The 20,337-nt window shown below is 41.0% G+C and overlaps 1 protein-coding gene across 1 annotated transcript in view; it reads left to right on the top strand.

The window, feature by feature from the left end:
* ZNF143 (zinc finger protein 143) overlaps window positions 1-20,337 on the top strand; it is a 752,158-nt gene that overhangs the window by 252,171 nt on the left and 479,650 nt on the right. Inside the window, exon 5 of the mRNA XM_044059280.1 lies at window positions 10,646-10,729. Coding sequence (XP_043915215.1) covers window positions 10,646-10,729 — 84 coding nt within the window. The remainder of the gene's footprint in view (window positions 1-10,645; window positions 10,730-20,337) is intronic.

Genomic DNA, 20,337 nt, shown 5'->3' with positions numbered 1-20,337 from the left:
GGGAGAGCCAGGATTATTCAGAATCCAAGAAAAGGCTCAGAGACTTCCTTTTATTGCCTCAGCACAGGCCCCTGGCTATCCCCCCTGTACTTGATATTGTCGATGATGTTTTTTTGAATCCAGTCTGTCTCCTGATTTTTTACTCCCTGCACCAGTCAAGCCAGACAGGTACTGCAGGGTCCCTGACTCTCATAAATTTATTTACAAAAACCCCGCTGCAGACCCAGAAATAATTTCTCAGGGTCCTAAAGGGGTTAAGGCTTCCACTGCTAAAAATCCTGTCCTCTCGGATAGGGATTCCAGAGCTGTGGACAGATGGGGGAAAAAAGTTTACACTTCTGCTACTTTAGCTGTAAGAGCTTTAAACTGCCAGTTTCACATGCTTAAATATCAACAGTACCTCATGTCATTGTTAAAACAGAAAATGTTTTCAAATACAGAAAGTCCTGACAGTAAGGAAATGCAGGATTTATTGCATGCAGTTGAATAAGTGGGAAAACATACTCTGCAATGTGGTTTTGATTCATTAGAGGCATCTTGTAGAGCCGCAGTTACTGGTTACGCAGGCTCCGTTATTCGAAGGCATGCTTGGTTGAAAGAACAAAGTTTACCTGACCATGTTAAAGTAAAATTATTGGATGATCCATTACAGCATGATACTTTGTTCGATGTTGAGGCAGAAGAGGTGTTAAAGAAAATGGAGGATAAAGCAAAGTCAATGCAGACAGTGAAAGATTTCTTGCAGGTTCAACCACCTAGATTTAGCAGAAACTGGCATTCAGAAAATTGGTCCTTTCCAGTGTCAGGCCACAAAGAGGCAGATACAGATGCCCAAGAGGCAGATACAGACACCCAAGAGGCAGATCTCAGCCCCAAGGCTCCTACAGACCTAAACAATGGGGTGCTTCAGCCCCCAAAGGAGGGGAAGACAAATCACAGCCTTATAGGAAACAGTCCCAATGACTTCCCTCTACAAATGCCAAGCACTTACCTTTTGACAGCACCCCTAGGGGGAAAGCTAGCACTTTTCTCAAAAAAATTGGTACATGATCACCCAGGACCAATGGGTGCTGAATATTGTTTCTCAGGGTTACAGGTTCCACTTCCACACGCTTCCAAAACCAAAAGGTATGCCAGACCTGCCACAAAACCATTGTGCAGAGGCACAAAAACAGATTGCTGCTCTTATGGACATGGGAGCTATTCAAAAAGTTCCACAACAAGAACAGGGACAAGGATTTTACTCAAGACTTTTCTTAGTACCCAGAAAGGACAAAACCTGGAGACCAGTACTGGACCTGTCAATCCTAAATACTTTCCTGGATGTTCCAAAATTCAAAATGTTAACACTACAGCAACTTCTGCCCATGCTGGGCAAGAAGGCTTGGCTAGTTACTTTGGACCTCAAGGAGGCATACCTGCATGTCCCAATCAGACAATCTTGCAGAAGATACCTCAGATTCATAGCAGGCTCAATGCATTACCAATTCTCTGCACTGCCCTTTGGCTTATCTACTGCGCCCAGGGTCTTCACAAAATGCCTGGCACCAGTAATTGCATTTTGCAGACAAAATGTAATTCAAATATATCCCTACTTGTACGACTGCCTTATTCATACAGAGAGCAAGGACATTCTTCTAAAGCATCTGGCATTTGTAAAAAGATTGCTAATTTGCCTAGGGTACACAGTAAACGAAAAGAAATCAAAACTACTGCCCTCTCAAGAAATAATATTCCTGGGTGCAAGCTTAAATACAACTGCCCAGATGGCTTATCTCATGCCAGACAAACAAAGGCAACTGACTCATTACTTTCAAATGATGGCAACAAAAACCCAGCTCCCTGCAAGAAAAATTCTGCAGGCCCTGGGCTTCATGGCATCCTGCATTCTACTAATTCCATATGCAAAACTGCATATGAGGAAACTACAGTGGTATCTAAAAAGTGTTTGGACTCAGCATTGTCACAGCCTGGAGACAATCCTAACTCTAATTCCCTGCCTACAACAGGAGTTTCGATGGTGGTCCCAGGCCTGTCACCACAACAAGGGACAGCCTTTCACCTTACCGACAGCCAGGCAGACAATAACAACGGATGCATCGGATTATGCCTGGGGGGCACATATGGCAGGAAAATGTATTCAGGGCACGTGGCCCAAGGAACAAATGCATCTTCACATCAATCTAAAAGAGATGCTAGCTGTACAGAATGCCCTGACAGCTTTCAAGGACCTAATACATCCAGGACAACTATTAATAAAGATGGACAATACCACAGTTATGTGGTACATAAACAAGAAAGGGGGCACACATTCCTACCCCCTATGCAGACAAGCCATGACTTTGTAGAACACAGCACTGACCTATCAAGTACATTTGCAGGCACAATTCCTGCTAGGAACAAAAAATACACTGGCAGACAAACTAAGCAGAAATCTCATGGATCCTCATGAATGGAAGCTAAATCCACAAAGTGTTCAGCATGATAACGAGGAAATGGGGACGCCTAGACATAGATCTTTTTGCCTCCCCTCACAATTACCAAATACAGAAATTTTGCACAAGAACTTATCACTCTCAAGCATGGAAAGTGGATTCTCTATCATTCAGCTGGAAAGGCCTGACAGTCTATGCCTTCCCTCTGATGCCTCTTCTTACCAATGTGCTACTAAAAGTCAGACAAGAAAGGCCAAAAATGATCCTGATTGCCCCAGACTGGCCACGCCAGCACTGGTACCCAATCCTAAAGAGCTTGTCTCAAGGCCCAGCTTGGCTTCTACCTCAAATTCCTCATCTTCTGACACAACTAAACAACCAGATTCTGCACAGTCAACTCAGAACCTTAAACCTGGCAGCATGGCAGATAATGTAGCCACTCAGACTGCACCTCTCTCTAAAGCTGTTATGGATGTCATTTTAGAAGCCAGGAGGCCCAGCACTAGGAAATCTTATGCAGAAAAATGGAAGAGATTCTGTGCTTGGAACCAGGCACAAGGGCTCGAACCACTTGTCCCTAATATACCTTAGATTTTACAATACCTAACTGAGATGCTGGACAAAGGCTTATCTTTCTCATCTATTAAAATCCATGCCTCTGCCATTTCAGCTCATTACAATACTATTTTTTCACATCCTCTACTATGACAGAACCTCAGAGGGACAAAAAATATAAGACACCCAAGGAGAGCACCAGTACCTACTTTGGACCTCAATTTTGTTTTAGAAAAACTCACACTGCCTCCTTTTGAACCAGCCAGCACAGCTGATCTAAAATTCTTGTCATGGAAAACTGCTCTGCTCCTAGCAATAACTTCAGCAAGAAGAGTCTCAGAGTTACAGGCATTAATGGCTGTGGAATCTTTCCTCATTTTTCATCAGGACAGGGTTTCTCTTAGGACAAACCCAACATTCATACCAAAAGTGGTCTCCAATGTGGCCTTGAACCAAACCATTCATTTGCCTACTTTTTACCCAAATCCCCAGAATAAAGGGGAGAGACTTCTGCACGCTTTAGATATACACAGACAGCTATGATTCTACTTGGACAAAACAAAAGCTTTCAGAACAACTGAGCAACTGTTTGTAGCATATGCTGCAGGATCACAAGGAAAGCCTATTACAAAGCAGCCAATCTCGAAATGGATAGGACACTGCATCTGCTTCTGTTATGCACACCATGACAAATCAGTGCCTAAGGGCATTAGGCCTCATTCTACCAGAGCAGCAGCCACTTCAGCAGCTTTCCTCAGAGGAGTACCAACCAAAGACATTTTAGAAGCTGCAACCTGGAGCTCAGTGCACACTTTCACCAAGCACTACCACTTACTTCTCTACTCTAAATCCAGAGCAGGCTTTGCCACTGCAGTTCTGCAGGGCTTGATAGCCTCTCCAAATCCAATTTAGACACAGCCACCCAACCTCAGCTTTGGGATTCTACCCAAGTGTAATGACTGCAACAGTGAAACACGATGAACATAGTACAGTTGTGTACCTACCATAAATGTAGATGTTTGAGTGTATTCACTGTTGCAGTCCAGGTTACCCACCCACCATCCCCCTTTTTTCATTGCTGGGACTTTTCTGTACTTCTCATCTCTATACTACCTATGTGGTGTATTTGCTTGTAGATGAAGGAAATATTTATAGTAATATATGCATGTTTTTTGGCATAATTTTATCTTTCCAGCCTTCCTATCTGGGGGCACCTGACATCTGGGGCAAGAAAAACTGAAGAAAATGGCGTTGGTTGCAACTTTTATACCCCTGGCGCACTGACGTCAAGGAAGAGGCGACAGCAACCGATGCCGGACCAAGACTTTGGAACTCGGGCCGACTGTGGGTCACCTGCCAGCAGGATAACCCAAGTGTAATGACTGCAACAGTGAATACACTCGAACATCTACATTTATGGTAGGTACACAACTGTACTTTATACCCCCTTCGCTGATTGATAATGATGGGCTGGGAGCTAGCCTTACAGCATTATTTGATGCTTCTGGTATCATACATCCTTTTGGAGCAAAACCCAGTGGCTGACAAGTATAAACAGATCCCAAGCAGATCCCAGGCAGACCCTTATGAGTGGGAACTTAGCACAGAAGTCTGCCTGGGTTTTGTCCAGATGTGGGTACTATGATAAATAATTCTGTTTTCCTCCTTTAAATCAGACATTTGGAAAAATTCTATTTGAGACATCTTTGCAGCAATGATACAAGAATTCTCATTCTCTTTTATGCAGTTCCACCCTTTCGACCGATATCCAAAGAATTACCAAACATCATTGTGGTTGACTCCCTTTTGGTTCAGGTAAAGTTGGTTCACCATTATGGAATTGGCCAAGGGCAATAACTACAAGCTTTCTCACACTTGTGCAATCCAACTTAGAGCAATTGCTTCTGACAGCCTGGACGATTCTATCTTGATACCTTTTAAGCACTTGTTCCATGAGGATATGTGGCAGGTATTGAAGGAGTCAAGAAAATCTACAACTAGAAAATTTTATGTTCACAAGTGGAATAGGTTTTCTAGGTGCTATCTAACTGATATCACTCTGCCCAGTATGGCGTTTAGTCTCTGGTGTTAAAATATTTGTCTGAGCTACTCAATGGTGGCTTATCTTATGCATCTATCTAGGTGCATCTTGTGGCTATCTCCGCTTGTCTGCCCATACATTACTATCTTTCATCTCTTTTTGTGGTCATATAGTTTATGTAAGGAGTTTTGTATTTGAGACCCCCTCGAAACAAATTCCCCCTCCTAGGGATCTCAACTTTGTTCTTGAAAAATTGGCCTCCTTTCCTTTTGAATGTGCCTTTCAGGCTGATTTGAAGCTCATAGGTTCATAGATGTGTACTAGGCTAATGGCCCTGGAGCCTTTACAAGCCTAGTCTATAGAAGTGCATTGGCATCATGCAGGCCAACTTTAGTTCCCAGTGCCTCTGTCAAGTAGAGCACTGGAGTGATCCCCGGGGTGAATTTTCTATTACCCATCCACTCATCAAGATTTCTCTTGAAGAGGGACAGTGAGGTGCTCTGCTTGACATGTATGGGAAGTCGATTCCATAGCATGGGCAGTCTCTGGGTGAGGAACCTGTTCCTCCAGCATGTTCTGTTGATTGTGGTAATGAGGTTGAGGTCTCTGAAGCATGTGGTGTGGAGGGATTGGGATTTCTTTAGAGGTAGCATTTCTAACAGAGCTGGGTCAGAGATGGCTTTATAAGTCAGGCAAAGATCACCGTGATATGAGAGAGAGAATAGTTGGAGTCTTTTAAGTCTGTCCGTGTAGGACACTTGGGTAGAATCCCAAAGCTGAGGTTGGGTGGCTGGGTCTAAATTGGATTTGGAGAGGCTATCAAGCCCTGCAGAACTGCAGTGGCAAAGCCTGCTCTGGATTTAGAGTAGAGAAGTAAGTGGTAGTGCTTGGTGAAAGTGTGCACTGATCCTCTTCATGAGGTACTTCTGTGGCCTCTTCAGCTGTTGCAGGTGTCTAGTGAGGTACATGCCAAATGGGGCATTATACTCCATGACTGATCTAATGAGGTAAGAGCAGAGAGAGATGATGACCTCTTTTTTCCTGGATGCAAAACCCTTGGTAATGAGATGTGCCACATAGAGGGACTTTCTGACCACAGTGGCAATGTGGTGGTCGAAGGAGAGGTTGCTGTCAACCTGCGTCCCCAGATCTCTTATAATGCCTTCAGTATTCAGTGGGCTCCCATCGATGTGGTAATTAATGGGAACTGAGTTTTTAGCAAAGGGGATGACAACACATGTTTTGGCATTAAGCTTAAGGCCATGGTTTCAACACCAGTCATTGGTCTCAGTGAGTCCTTTCTGTAAGATGTCTGCATCACTTAGGGAGTTAATAATGGCTACCAGCTTGCAGTCGTCTGCAAACCTGGTCAGCCAGAGAGTCCCTTTGTGTTGGCCTCGACTTCTGAGAAGTAGATGCCAAACAGGAGAGGACTCTGGACCGATGCTGTGTGTTCTATCTGTGAGCCAATTTGCAACCCACCTAGTGATATAGGGGTTGATGCCTAGTTTGATGAGTTTATCAATAATTCTCAAGTGAGGAATGGTATCAATGGCCTTGGCCAGATTGAGGTAGGCTGTATGCACTGCCTTACCTTCATCCACAGCCCTGGTGACTGACTCAAAGAAGTCAACCAGGTTGAGCAGCCATGATCTCCCTTTCATAAAGCCAAGTTGCGTGGGGTCTAGAGTTTGGAGCTTTCCTGTATCTTTGTTAATTAGGCCCATGATGATGTACTCCATAGCTTTATATATCAGACTTGTCAGGCTAATGGGGCTATACTTCCCAGGGTATGTATTTGCTCCCCCTTTATGGAGAGGGATGACTGTAGCATTGCGCCATTCGGTAGGGACAAAGCCTGAGGTGAGGATGTGACTGAACAGGGCAGACAGATGTGGTGCTAGTTCGCTTTGCAGTTCATGTAGAACACAGCCAGGGATATTATTGAGTCCCATGGAAGCTGTATTCTTGGCCTTGGACAACGCAGCTTTAACCTTTGCTGCAGTAATGCTGGGTGCCTGGCATTCTTCCGGTATTGTGATTGGTCCTTTGGTGGGGAGAAGGGTAAAGTTGGCACTGAATCTGTCAGCCAGTATGTTGGCAATATCTGTTGGCTCAGTATAGAAGGTACCATTGTGCTGTAACTCAGAGCAAATCTGGGTATTGCCATGGCGGTTCTTGATATAACTATAGAAGGCTTTGTGATTATTTTTAGTGTCTGCCACTATTCTGCCTTCATAGTTGGCTTTAGAGGATTTGATGAGAGATCTCAACTTTTTGTTGAGGCTAATAAGGGAGTTTTTCCAGTCTTGGGACTTCACCTTTTTCTGCAATAGTTTCTTCCTTCTGTTGTAGAGTTTATTAATGGCAGGGGACCACCAGATTGGCTTCCTTTTTTTGGAGGAGAGTGTCTTGGTTCTGTTGGGTATGGCTAGTTCCATGCATTTATGTACATGTTCATACAGTGCATTGGTGTATGATTCAGCAGTCATGCAGCTATTTCCCATTGGCATGGGTGCCGTGAAGTTAGTCACCTCTGTTTTTAGGAACCCAAAGTCAGCTTTGGAGAAGTATTTCAAGGTGGTTACCTTTGCGGAGGGTGTGGGTGAGATGTGGATTTCCATGGTGATTAGTTTATGGTCGGATCTGACTGGGGGGGGGATTGACTACTGGTGTAGAGCAACGGTCACCCATGTTAGTAATAACCAGGCCAAGGATGTTGCTTCCTCTAGTGGGGTCAGAATGAGCTGGTCTAGGACATTGGGACTGATGAATTCCAGGAAGCGTTGGGCCAGTGTATTGGTGCTTGAGTAGTTTTCCCAGTTGATGGAGGGGTAGTTGAAGTCTTCTATTATGAGAGTGTTGGGTTGTACCTTGATAGATTCCAGGGTGCTTAGAAATGTGGAGTGAGAGTCTTGGAACATGGTTGGGGACCTATAGCAGGCTATGACCTGAATTGCCATCTTACCCAATGTTAGTTGTACCTGAAGTATCTAAGATGTGTTACGCTGGGCTACTCGTCTGGAGGTGTGCATATCCTTTATGAATATGGAGACACCACTGTCTTTGAAGCTACAGTCCATGTTTCAGGGCCGAAAGATGTGGAATGAGTTATAGCCTGGTAGCGCAAGGGTGCTTTCCGCCGCTTTGAACCAGGTCTCCATTTTGAGGAGTGCTTCGAACGAGTGCATCTTGAGATTTAGACTTCTAGCATTGAGCAGCATAACCCTCAGATTTCATTTATTTATAGCTGTTACGGTGGTAATTATCCTTTGGAACACCGCCTAAAAAAGGCACTATAGAGGTGGCAAGCGCCTTAGCCAGTACCCGGAAGCCCAGGGGTGACAGATGCAGCCTTAGCCAGTACCCGGAAGCCCAGGGGTGACAGATGTAGGCCATCTCTGGCAAAGCATCGAAGTCCATCAATCATGTCATCCCAAGCAGACAGATACTGGATCCCCTTAGAATGACACCAGAAACTTAGCCAATTGTTGAAGTCAATCATTTTTTGTTTGTACTGTGGTATCATTCTGGGTGACAGTAGGATACTGCTCAGGACTAGGTTCATACTTGTTTGAGCCACATAATCCGCAAGCTCCACCATGTGTCTTTTCATGTAGTCCAGGGAGGTGCATCTCAGGTCCTTCATTCCCACATGGACAATGGCAGAGTCTTACTTGTGCTTGTTGTGGAGTGACCTGAATGCGTGTGTTGTGTGTCAGATTCTGGCACCTGATAGACAGCTGACTGTTACCTTCTCCTTATTCAGCCTAGTGAGTGGGACGTCTGTGTGCGTCACTATTGAGTCACATATGATTAGTGTATTGGGCATCACTTTGAAAACTGTTTTGCTTATTGCCCTGACATCTGCAAGATGAGTCTCTCAGCTGCAAGCTGTCACGGTTGGCCAACCTTATCAGATTTTCCACAAGGACAGGATTGTTCTGCACACTAATCCTTATTTCAGAGTTGTTTCTGAATTTACCCTGAATCAAGCCATCAGTCTCAATCTCCTAGTTTTCTGTGTATAACAAGTGAGAGAAGATTCTGCATACCTTGGATGTGCACAGGCAGCTTAGGTACTATCTTGGCAGAACTAAGCCCCCAAACAACTGTTTATTTCCTATTTTGGGGCTAAAAAGGGTCAACCTGTCTGTAAGCAAAGCTTGCTAATTGGTTGTCCCCCTGCTGCTGTTTTTGTATTTCCACCAAGGTAAATATATTACAGGTATGGCAAAGGCACATTCCACCAGAGTTTTATCCTCTTCAGTGGTATATTGGAAAAGAGTGGACTCTAGAAGAATTCTAGTGACAGCAACCTGGTTGTCTGTTCATGCCTTTACAAAGCACTACAAGCTGGGTTCTTTCTTAAGTTCCAGAGCAGGATTCCTGAGGACCATTCTTCAGGCTGTCCTGAATCGTTATCCTCCCTCTTCCCAAGTAAGGTAAGCTTTAGGAATCTACCCATATGCCACTGGGGCAGTGTAAATGATGAACATAGTCCAGTTGTGCAAGTCCTACTTACATGTATCAGTAATGTTTGAATTTCACACTGCCTCAGTGGTAGCACCCACCCACCACTCTCCTTATTTTATATGTAATGCAGTGATATTTAGCCTTGTTACATTGCTGTTTGGCTTTGGTTATTTGTGGCTGTGAGTTAGTTAATTTCAGGTGATTCTTGCTTCTGCTCCTTCTTGGTTCTTCCTACTTGACACTAAAAACCTGATTAACTGATTTTGTGTGTCAGGGGATAGGCTTCTTCTGATGGAGGGGGCTTAGCTAATCCATTATCACAGAGAGTCAAAGGAGGGGATTCTGAGCTCTTGAAAGCTGTCAGTGTAGGTGCCACAGAACCCATATGACTCACTGAGGCAGTGTGGATTTGTAGCATCAACTGTTACAAGTAAGTAGGACTTGCACAACTGTGCTTTCATTGCAAGGTTCAGTAAGGAACTGTACTGATGGGCATTGTATTACATTTGCAAAAATGGGATTTACTTAAGGTTATGCATGTTGTGTGACTGTCAGTCTGTCAGCAGTTATGGTAAGTCAGAACTTTCATCATTCAAATTTTGCATAAAGTCTCAAGCCCTAATACTTTTGTATTTCAAATATTGCAGGCACAGAGTAGTGAAATTGGGGTGATTGGATGTCTGAGAAAGTCACAAGGGAGATAGATAATTTGTACAATCACTAAAGCAAACAAAGTAAGAAGTAGGTTTACTGTGCTTGATGTATACTAATTACTTGCTGGTTTTGATGGTGTTTTCAGCTAATGATTGCAATACATTATGCTAGTAGTTTTTGCCACCAGGTTGGTGACAAACAAGCTGACTACCTGCTGTTGTGAAGTAATGTATTACATTTTGATATTCTAGTTTTCTATAAAAAACAGAAGCTGTGTATTTGTATATCATACTGAGTAATTTTGTTTAGGATTAATAATGTTCCTGAAACAGATGCTTATGCGTAAATGAAGCATTGTTTTTGTAGGCTGTTCAGGGATAGACTGTTGCTAGAATTGGCTAGGATTTTGTGATCATCTGCCTAGCACATCTCCTGTTTGTTTCTCAAGTTCATGTGCCTAATGTATGTTCTCTCTGTTTCTCAGGTGGAAAATTTGTGGATGGACAAGTGATTCAGCTGGAGGATGGCTCTACTGCTTATGTCCAGCATGTTTCAATGCCCAAGTCTGGTAAGTGCAGCAACACTGAAGACTGATCTGTATTTGTAGTTGTTGTTGTGTCTTTCGGCTTTTCCAAGTTAGGGGTCACCACAGCGGAACTCTGGTCCGCTAATAATTGGCAGTAGATTTTTACGTGCCAAGTTGCCGGCCCTGACGCACAACCTTCAACGAAGGTACACCCATTCACGCATGTCTCCACACAGAAGACGCTCTAGCTGAGAATCGAACAGGACAACATCTTACTGTGAGGTGACAACGCTACCGCAGCACCACCACCGCAGTGTACTGATCTGTATTTGTAGTAACTGGGTGTTGTCTGAGAAGCTAAATGTTGTCAGCTCAACAGTTTAAAAGAATGTGCTTTTGTTTCTCAGATTATAAATGCAACAGTATCTGCAAACTTAAAACACTTTAAGGACCAAATGAAAAAAAGATGCAGTCTACCTTCAGAGCTGTAATTTATCATGTATGGCTCCTTCATTTCTTTATTCTGAAGGAGGGAGTATAGCAGGTGATTTCTCAACTAGCTAAAGGCAACTGTTCCTCATTGCTTAATGCACTCATTTTTTATTTTTTATATCTCCAAAATGGGAAGTGCATACAACGGCTTGTTTCTGTTTGCTTGGCTATCTGCTCCTTATCAGACACTGAGACCTGATAATGGGATTCCCAGGACTATAAAAAAATTTAAATATGATTCTGCCAAAAAGAAAAGCAAATTTTGAAATGCGCTGTAATATTTTTAAAATATTTTTGCTAGAGGAGCTGCACCTGCACAAGTGATGTGTGAGGCTCACTGCCCTTCCCTCTGATGCATATAAACTCCTGTACCTCTGATCACAGACTAAGGGGATAATCCAAGATAATGCAGTCTCAGAATTCATATGCTTTCTGTAATTTACACGTTGCTCTCAGATTTCAGTCGGCACCCTGGCTATCACCAATAGTACAACCTTAGATCATTGCTGTATTGCTAGAGGTCCTTTAATGGTACCTAGTAACCACTTCATTTTATTGCTGTTTAGTAATATGTACTGGGCTTCTTTCTTTGAAATGGCATGAAACTGTAATAATCTTTTAGCAAATGAGTTTAATGAAAGTTGAGCCGAATAAGAAGTATGTTTACTTTAATCTACCCACTTAGATTTTAATGTTTTGCTGACATATGATAGTATAAATCACACATACTACGCTGTTGGTTAGTAATGGGGATCTGGCATGTGTTGGACCCCTAAATCCTTTTGAGGCTGGCCTAAATGCCTGAGGTGGGAGCCTGATTAAATATTTCCCTGTGGTCGTGAGAGCAGAAAATTCATGTACATTGTTGGTTTGTGGTACATGGCAAAAATCTGCATTTTTAACAAAATCATTCATTGAGTTTCAAGGAAAGAAAGGTGACTAGATTGGAGTGTAAACGTTAATTTGAAGGAATTTTTTTTATTCTGATATTTTTTTTATTAGGATTTCAAATTAACAACAATAAAAAGGTCATTAACAATGAAATAACTATGTTAATATCAAACGTAGTAGAACATGAAATAATGTTCTTGTCAATAAAGGAGAAAAAAACGTATAAACAACTAGTAAAACAACTATTTACTAACACACAATTAAATATGTATGAATATTTACATATACTGCCATCAAACAATCATTGTTTGTTTAAAAGTTCACTTAGTCCTTTCCTTGAATTGTATGAGGAAGTGATTCTTGTGCTTCTTGTTCTTATTGTAATACTCTCCAAATGACTAACTTCTGAAGCGATGTTTCTAAATTCATTAAAGGAGGGGATATTATCAGTTTTCCAGTTCCTTGTTATTAGTTTCCTTGCAATTTGAAGGAATTGTTGATAGCTGTAGAGAAAGAATAGCTATAGTCCATTGAGCGTTTGAGAACTCCCCCTATCATTGTCATGGGCTAGCTCAAGGTGGCAGCACAATTGCTGCCTAGATCGACATTGGTCAGATTTGCCATTTTATTTTAGCTTTTTCACTCTGAATATTTTCTATTTTATGCTTCTGACCTTTGCTAAAGCATGTACGGTTGTAGAGATTTCAAAAATGTCATTGGACTTGGGATTTTTGCTATAGCTGATGTTATGAATGCTGTTTCAGTGCTGAGTTTGTTTAATAACATTTCTAGGCTGCAGCAGCAGAGGTTTTTGCTATTTTTTTTAGGACTGCGTGCGACTGTTTTTTTTGAAATGGGATTGCTTGCAGTATTTTGAACTGTTTGGCTATAAGTATGGCTTTTGAACAACTTTGCTGAATTTTATCCTGGGAGTAATATAATATTGCCTGACATTGTGCTAACCATGTTAAGGGGTTGCAGCTTTCAAGAATTGCTGGATTTTTTTTCCCTACAATTGATCTTCCAGTGCAGTCTTTGTGAACTCCCATGGCTCTTTTGATAGCCTTCAATATTTTGGAACTTTGATGGTACAGTGAGGCAGTAATTTAAAATTTTGACTGTAAGTGGTCCTGCTGATTTACTTAGCATAAGGACTTAACTCTGAATTTTTCACTGTCGGCATTTAACTTGGCTGGCAAGGAGTTTCACTTCCGTTGTTTAAATAACAATATGAATCATTTTTATGTTATTTTATGTTTCATTGTGTATTTTTAATAATTTATATACCGAGTGTGCTTAAATAATTCTTGGTTTATTGCAGTAGTTTGATTTATTTTCTTGTGCTTTAGATTCACTCATATTTTGTACTGGACTTAGATTTAAGCACATAAAGAAACAAAATTAAAGAATGGACTTGCATATGCTTTCTTTTTTGTGCACGTGTGCAGTGTCTGACTTTACGATATCACTGAGATGCTTGAGACTGATATTAATAAAAAATAAATAATGGGTTGACAAATTACAGGTTGCTGATAGAACTATGTAGCAACCTGTAATTTGTCACTAATAGAACTATGTAGAGGCCGCGGTGGTGCAGCGGTTAGCATTGCTGCCTCACACCAAGAGGTTCTCCAGTTCGATTCTCAGCTGGAGTGCTTTCTCTGTGGGGTCTGCATATCTTCCCTGCAGTAGAGTGAATTTAAAGCCATGCAGGTGAGTGTGTGGGTGCGCCTTCTTTGAAGGTTGGGTGCCTGGCTGGCAACTTGACACCATAAAAATTCACTGCCAAACATTAGCGGACCGGAGATATGCTGTGGTGACCCCTAACCGGGAAAAGCCGAAAGACAGTTTTTAATAGAGCTATGTAGAAATTGTGTAATAGTGCTGGCTTGCTTAATGGACTTGCAACCTACTTGGAGGCACAATGAATACCAGTTTTTCAGCTATATAAACAATTTTCAAATCAAAAAAAATATTTGAGTCTAACTGATTTATCCAGTGAGCTTCATAACCCTGGCGTTATGGTGTTTATCATGCTCCCTGACAGATACTCACTGTGCCAATGTGCATTACTTGCTAAAAAGGAAAACATCTTTATTTAATTTGTTTTTCTCCCTCTCATTTTGCCCTCCTTGCTGCTGGAGTGAACTTTTGAATAGGGTTTTTTTTTGGTAGGCTTGCATAGTACTTAACCTAAGAATCCTTCTCCTACCAGCATCTACATAAATTACTTTGTGGTTTAATAATGCAGCATTGGTTCAAGAAGAGCTAGAAATGTATAGTCTTAGAGTGTACTAGGTTAATAGCTTTAATTCCTGCTATTTGATCTTACTCTTATAGTAACTGTGAAATCTAAAACGATTAGCATAAAAGTAGAAGCAAAACAACCAAGCATGGCTCATTTAAAATGAAACAGAACATTTAATAGCTTAGTGAAATGGGTTAGCCACAAGACGCTTCTTCAGACCATTACAAAACAGAAAACATTCACAGTTTAAATACAAACCACAAGTTATGCTAATGATGTAAGGTGTGCGATTTCAACACTGGATTTAAAGAAACAGTATAATTTAAACCAGAGCCTCTATCTGCTTGTAACTGCAAAGTCCATAGTAACTCAGCATATTCTGTTCTATTTACAAGATCATTTCCCCATAAATCCACTGCTAACAATTCTAACACAGCAAGTTTAAAATAATGTGTAGAACCCAACCTCACTAGAGCATTAGACATTTTAATTCACTCGTATCATAAGCATGCTCTAAAACACATTCTTTCAGTGTGCAATTTGTTTTCCTGCATAAAACGTCCGACATGCACAACACTGCTCTAAATAAACTAGATTTACACTTTTACAATCTGCATAAAACTTAGTCAAAAGTACGTCCAGAGTTTGGATGCATAAACTTTTGGGTAGAAGAAATACATTTACATGCACTACAAGAATAGCAGGAAAAAGTATCTATATGGTCTGTAAATAAATTAGCCTTGCGATACTGACTGTAACACAGTTGCTGTTTTAAACATCTATTGTTCGTGAAAGAGAACTTCGGTGATGTCCTTAAGATGTTCTGAAAGGTCTTATCACCCATTAAAATTGGCCAGTTTTTCAATAGTATCATAAACTATATTGATGTCACTGGAGTATGTTACATTAACTCTAGTGTTGCTCCATCTGTTTGGTGCAACACCGCATTGTTCACGTCTCTAACTTCTTTTTCTATAAAAAATGGCTTTGCAACAGAAACTACTTCATTAGGTGTACATTTCACTGGCAGAGTACCCTCTGTTCAAAAAATTATCTGAAAGCTATTATACTCTTTCACAGAAAATGTCATTATTGTTCAATGTAGAAACTCAAAGAAATTGTCATTTTTAGGATGTTCTTATGGATGTGTTTAGGGGGCATACTCGATCTATGCAGGATGATACTCTTCTTACATGACTGTATAAATATATTGGCATTTATTTTTCCAGTCAAATCTCTATTCACTAACATGCCCAGAAATTCAATAGACCTATCTGAACAATTGTAAGTGAAATCAAAGAAAGATAACTGGTATTTATAAATCTAAACAATTGTCAAAGAAAGGTCTTCTAAAGAAAAAGAGAAGAATGTGACCTTCCTTTCAGAGAAATATTAGACATTTAGAATATTGGGACCATTGTCAGATAGTGTAGAGGGGGCAGGCAGTGATAATTGAAGAAATCATTCTGGTGTTGTTGAGTGGAATAGCTTCTTTTGTAACTACTGGGTGCAGAGATTTATTGTTCTACAATTAGGTATGATGTCCAGTTCCTCCTGTTCTTCCCACCTCACTGCTTGAAAAAGAAGTTCTGAGAGAGGAAGCGGCTTTATGGCAGGCTGTTCACTTACTTGTCTTGGTTTTAAACATGGTGCCTGATGGAAGTTTCCAGATTTCTGAAAACAAAGTTTTCTGCAGCAGATATTTTTGTAATATGTTTGGGTGGAACAAAATGTAGAAGCTTTGGGATCTACAACTCTGTAGACTTCTCTATGTTTCCGTCATACCTCCCAACTGTACCGAATTACTCAGTTTTTACAGAGTTTTCGGGTCCAAATAATGGGGTGCCATGATTCCTGAGTGGCTGCTTGTGAACTGCACGAAGTGGGCAGGAAACGATGGAGGACTGATTTATTTTCTTCTGTTATGAACTGCACGGAGCTGGAATGGAGGAACTTCAGCTTAAGGTATTTTCTTTGTAAACAGAGTTATTTGCTTTTACGGAACCTGCTACGGAGTTTATTTGCTTTAGCTATCTTCTTTTATGGAACCTGCTACAGAGTGGTGTGTGTGTGTTGTGTGCAAATGCCCTCAAGTGAATACACCTGGTGGCTAGAGGTACTTGGGCTCAAACCCTGTACCTTGGGTAGAGGTAAAAAGAGCCTAAAGTCCCTAGCCACCACCACTTGTGAATTTATGCCTCATATTTTTGTTTTCAGGATTTTTGTGGCAATTCACTGAAGGATTGAGGTTACTAAATAGTGACAGGCATTTCATTTTCAGACTTCATATTCTTCAGAAAATAAATGGTAACACAAAACCTTTTATTCTAGCAATTTCCTAAGTTTATACGATCCGTATTTGAAATTAGTTCATATTTTGGGGCTGTATTCCCCCATTATTGGCTTTGTCCAGGTTTTTTGTGCTAAGAGGTTGAGAGCTATGGTAAGAATTGAATTCACTAAATGATAGCCATTTAAGTTTCAGTCTTCCTGTCTTTCAGGAAACTGATGATTTGGCATAGTGGTATGTTGCTCTGACTGTAGTTCACAGGGTCCTGGGTTCAAGACTTGGCAGTGAAATGCATGGTGGTGACACCACATTTTATTCTAGCAACTTTCCAAAATTATGCAAACCATGTTAAAAATATGTCCCTGGTTTTTGGCCTTTTGTTGTCCCCCCCCACCCCCAGAGAAGCTGTGCAAGACGCATATGGCTTAACTACTGTCATTCTATTTTATATATAATACACGCACACACACACACACACACACACACACACACACACACACACACACACATTTCCCCAAAAATAAGACGGGATCTTATACTTTTTCCTCTGCTGAAATACGCATTAGGGCTTATTATTAGGTGATGCCTTATTTATCCCCCCCTCCGTACAACAATCTACATTTATTCATATATTTATGTACACAAATTGACATTTATTTGGTACTTTTCCATTATTGAGCAACAGTTCTAGGTAACGCGTTAACAGTTGTGTGAGAATTCTACATAAACAATGCAACAAGCATTTCATCTTCAGAATATCTACACCTTGGCTTTCGCAGTGCAGTATTTCATGCTTAACAGAAAGTGCAGAAAAATCTCAATACATGCGTATTGGAGGAGGAGAATAAAACAGGTGAATAACTGCCACTTTTTGAGTGGTGATGCTTTCATTATTCCTTACCCATACCCTAAGAGAAGAATGATGGAAAGTCATAAAAATGAAGTTTGGGAACTAGTGGCCTTACTTTGTAATTACCCCTTGATAGTGAAACATTATCTTAATACAGTAAAGTCAAAAGACTGACGAGCTTGCTGGCAGCTGAAAGCAGAAGCAATCCATTCTGTTGCCCCGATAACGGAAAAGTTATTCAAATACATGTCATCTTCTTCTGGAACATTGTCATAAGTCTCCAACCCCCGAATTCCATCCTGAATTTCTTGCGACTCCATTTCCTGTAGAACCATTGGCCTCAATTTGTCATGCGCAGCAATAGAGCTCTCCTTAAAAGAGCACTGCGTGTCCATGTAGCCGGTTCATAGTGCATTGGTAACACAGCTGTCAGTGATTTTATCCCATGAGTTCTTTACCCAAGTCACAACCTCTTGCAGGCTAGGTTTCACAAAAGTTTCCACACTGATTTCAATCCATTCTATTTTCGATGTAGTCATTTAGTTCCATGCGCAAATTGTCCTTGAATGGCTTGTTTATTGCAATATCAAGAGTTTGGAGATAGGCAGTCTTTCCTGCAGGAATCATTATTTGATCTATTCTTTTCTGTGCAAGGAAGTTCTTCATATCTTTAGTGTGGTGAGTGTTGGCTGAATCCCAGACTAGCAGACCTCTTTCGCCACCTCGCAAAACAAGTGGCAGCATTATATCGACCCACTTCCTTATAACTGCTTGTGTGCACCAGACTTTTTCGGTTTCAAGAATGTAAATGCCTGAAACGCATTCAATCTTATCTTTCTTGCTCTTACTAATGATTAGAGGTGGGGTTTTCTTTCCATCTAGGCGAATTGCCAAAATACAGGTAACACTTGCACTTTCGTAACCAGTGGAGGGAATGTAGATTGACGAGGCACCCCTCTTGTCAATTATTGTTTGAGATCCATGGCCCATAAACACTGCAATTTAATCCATAGCAATCATGTTGGAGAGTTGGTATTTAGAAAAGTCGATGCCATCAACAAAGGACTTGAATGCAAGTGCACGTTTTTATAACTTCAGTATCTTCCAGCTTGAACAGTGTTGTCAATCTTCTTAGAGACGGTTCATATCGCTGAAGGAAGTCATCCAGCCAATGTTGTGATGCTTTGAAGTTTTCTGGGAATATTTTTAGCTGTGGTGCCATTGCAAGGGCAAATGCTTGAATATCAGCCCTACGCACAACCAAAGCCTTTGCTGTCCTGTTAGCAATCCATTCACAGATGATGTCTTCCAGCTCAGGAAATAATGGTTGCTGACTTGATCAACACTTGCACTTCTAAGCATTTCCTTCATTCACCTATTGACCGAGAGTTATACTCTGCTAGCCATTTTTGGACCATTTGGAGATCCAACTTCTTCTCTTTGCAGAAAGCCATCAGATTCATTCCCCGGGAGTCCTCCATGATTCCTTTATTGTACTCGACGGAATAGCTCTTTCTTTTTGCACTCATCTTGTCTGGGGGGGTTAATTGAAGACTTACGAGACAGGAGTGGCAACAAAAATGGTGACAGTTAAGAAGACACAACCACACCCATTCATTATCAAGTGCGCATGTGTTACGTGCATTGTCTGTACTTTGACCAATCAAAGTACACTTGTCAGTGTTTATGGGCCAAAGATCTCAAACGTCAAGTGTGAGTGAGGATTAGGGTTACAGTAAGAATTGTGGAGGACTCCCGAGGAAAGAATCTTATGACTTTCTGCAAAAAGAAGTTGGGCGTCTGAATGGTCTGAAAATGGTGAGCAGAGTACGATAGGTGTCAATAATATTATTGTTTTATAATTCAACACATCCGTCGTGTGTTGTTGACTGTCTTAACTGGGCTTATTTTTAGGGTAGGGCTTATATCATGACCACCCTGGAAAACCATGCTAGGCCTTATTCTCTCTCGTAATTTCTATTACGGAGAAATATGGAATGTGTGTGTGTGTGTGTGTGTGTGTGTGTGTGTGTGTGTGTATATATATATATATATATATATATATCTATTACAGTGTGTGTGTGTAAGCAGACTTTTATGATGGAAATGTTCTGAATTGGGCAGTTTTGTCATTATTGGTTCATGCATTTTGTTTCATTGCCTACTGGAAAAATGTTCAAACAATATATTTAAAATGCGCTCTGACTTAAGTCTAACAAGGGTGCTGTATTATACAAGGAATATAATAAAGTCAGGAAGATGTATCAAGGAACGCATGTATGTTTCTTGTTGTGTGTGCAAGGGGTCTATGATTTGAAAACAGCCCAAAGGTAATCTTTATCCACCACTGGCCGGATGCATTTTCTTTGGATGTGGTATGGGTTTCAATGCTGTTTCAGTGAATGTGAGTTTCAAGGGCAGAGAAGTTTTAATGCCAAGTCTATTATTATTGTGAGACAGTAGTGCTTTGTTTAGCAGATATCTATTAGTGTTTGTGCATTGTGCTATAAAATATAAAAATAAAATCCAAATAATCATTGTAGAAGTAAAGCAGTATGCACACATTAGTGTTTATGGTAAATGGGACGAAATACCAGGTAATGGGACATTGGAATGGCTGCAGGGGACTCTGTTGCAATATTTTGGTTGTCTGTTCTTCAGTTTGCGTTTGAAAGTTGGTATCCCACAATTCCATTGGAGTGGGTGGGGTTATGTAATTATGTACACAGATTTTACATTAATCAGTGTACAGATTTGTACCTATTTTTCATGGGCCTTGTCCAGATTTTTGATGTTTCCAGGTTGAGAGGTATGGTTTGCATCACTCCCTCATTGCATGATTTTCTAACAGTGGTGCTTGAGGTGTCCAGGAGATTGAT

Source organism: Protopterus annectens, chromosome 17.part0, assembly GCF_019279795.1.
Source record: "Protopterus annectens isolate FY-2018-M chromosome 17.part0, PAN1.0, whole genome shotgun sequence".
NCBI lineage: Eukaryota > Metazoa > Chordata > Ceratodontiformes > Protopteridae > Protopterus > Protopterus annectens.
The sequence above is the reverse complement of the archived record's forward strand: the minus strand, read 5'-3'. Positions and strand labels throughout refer to the sequence as shown.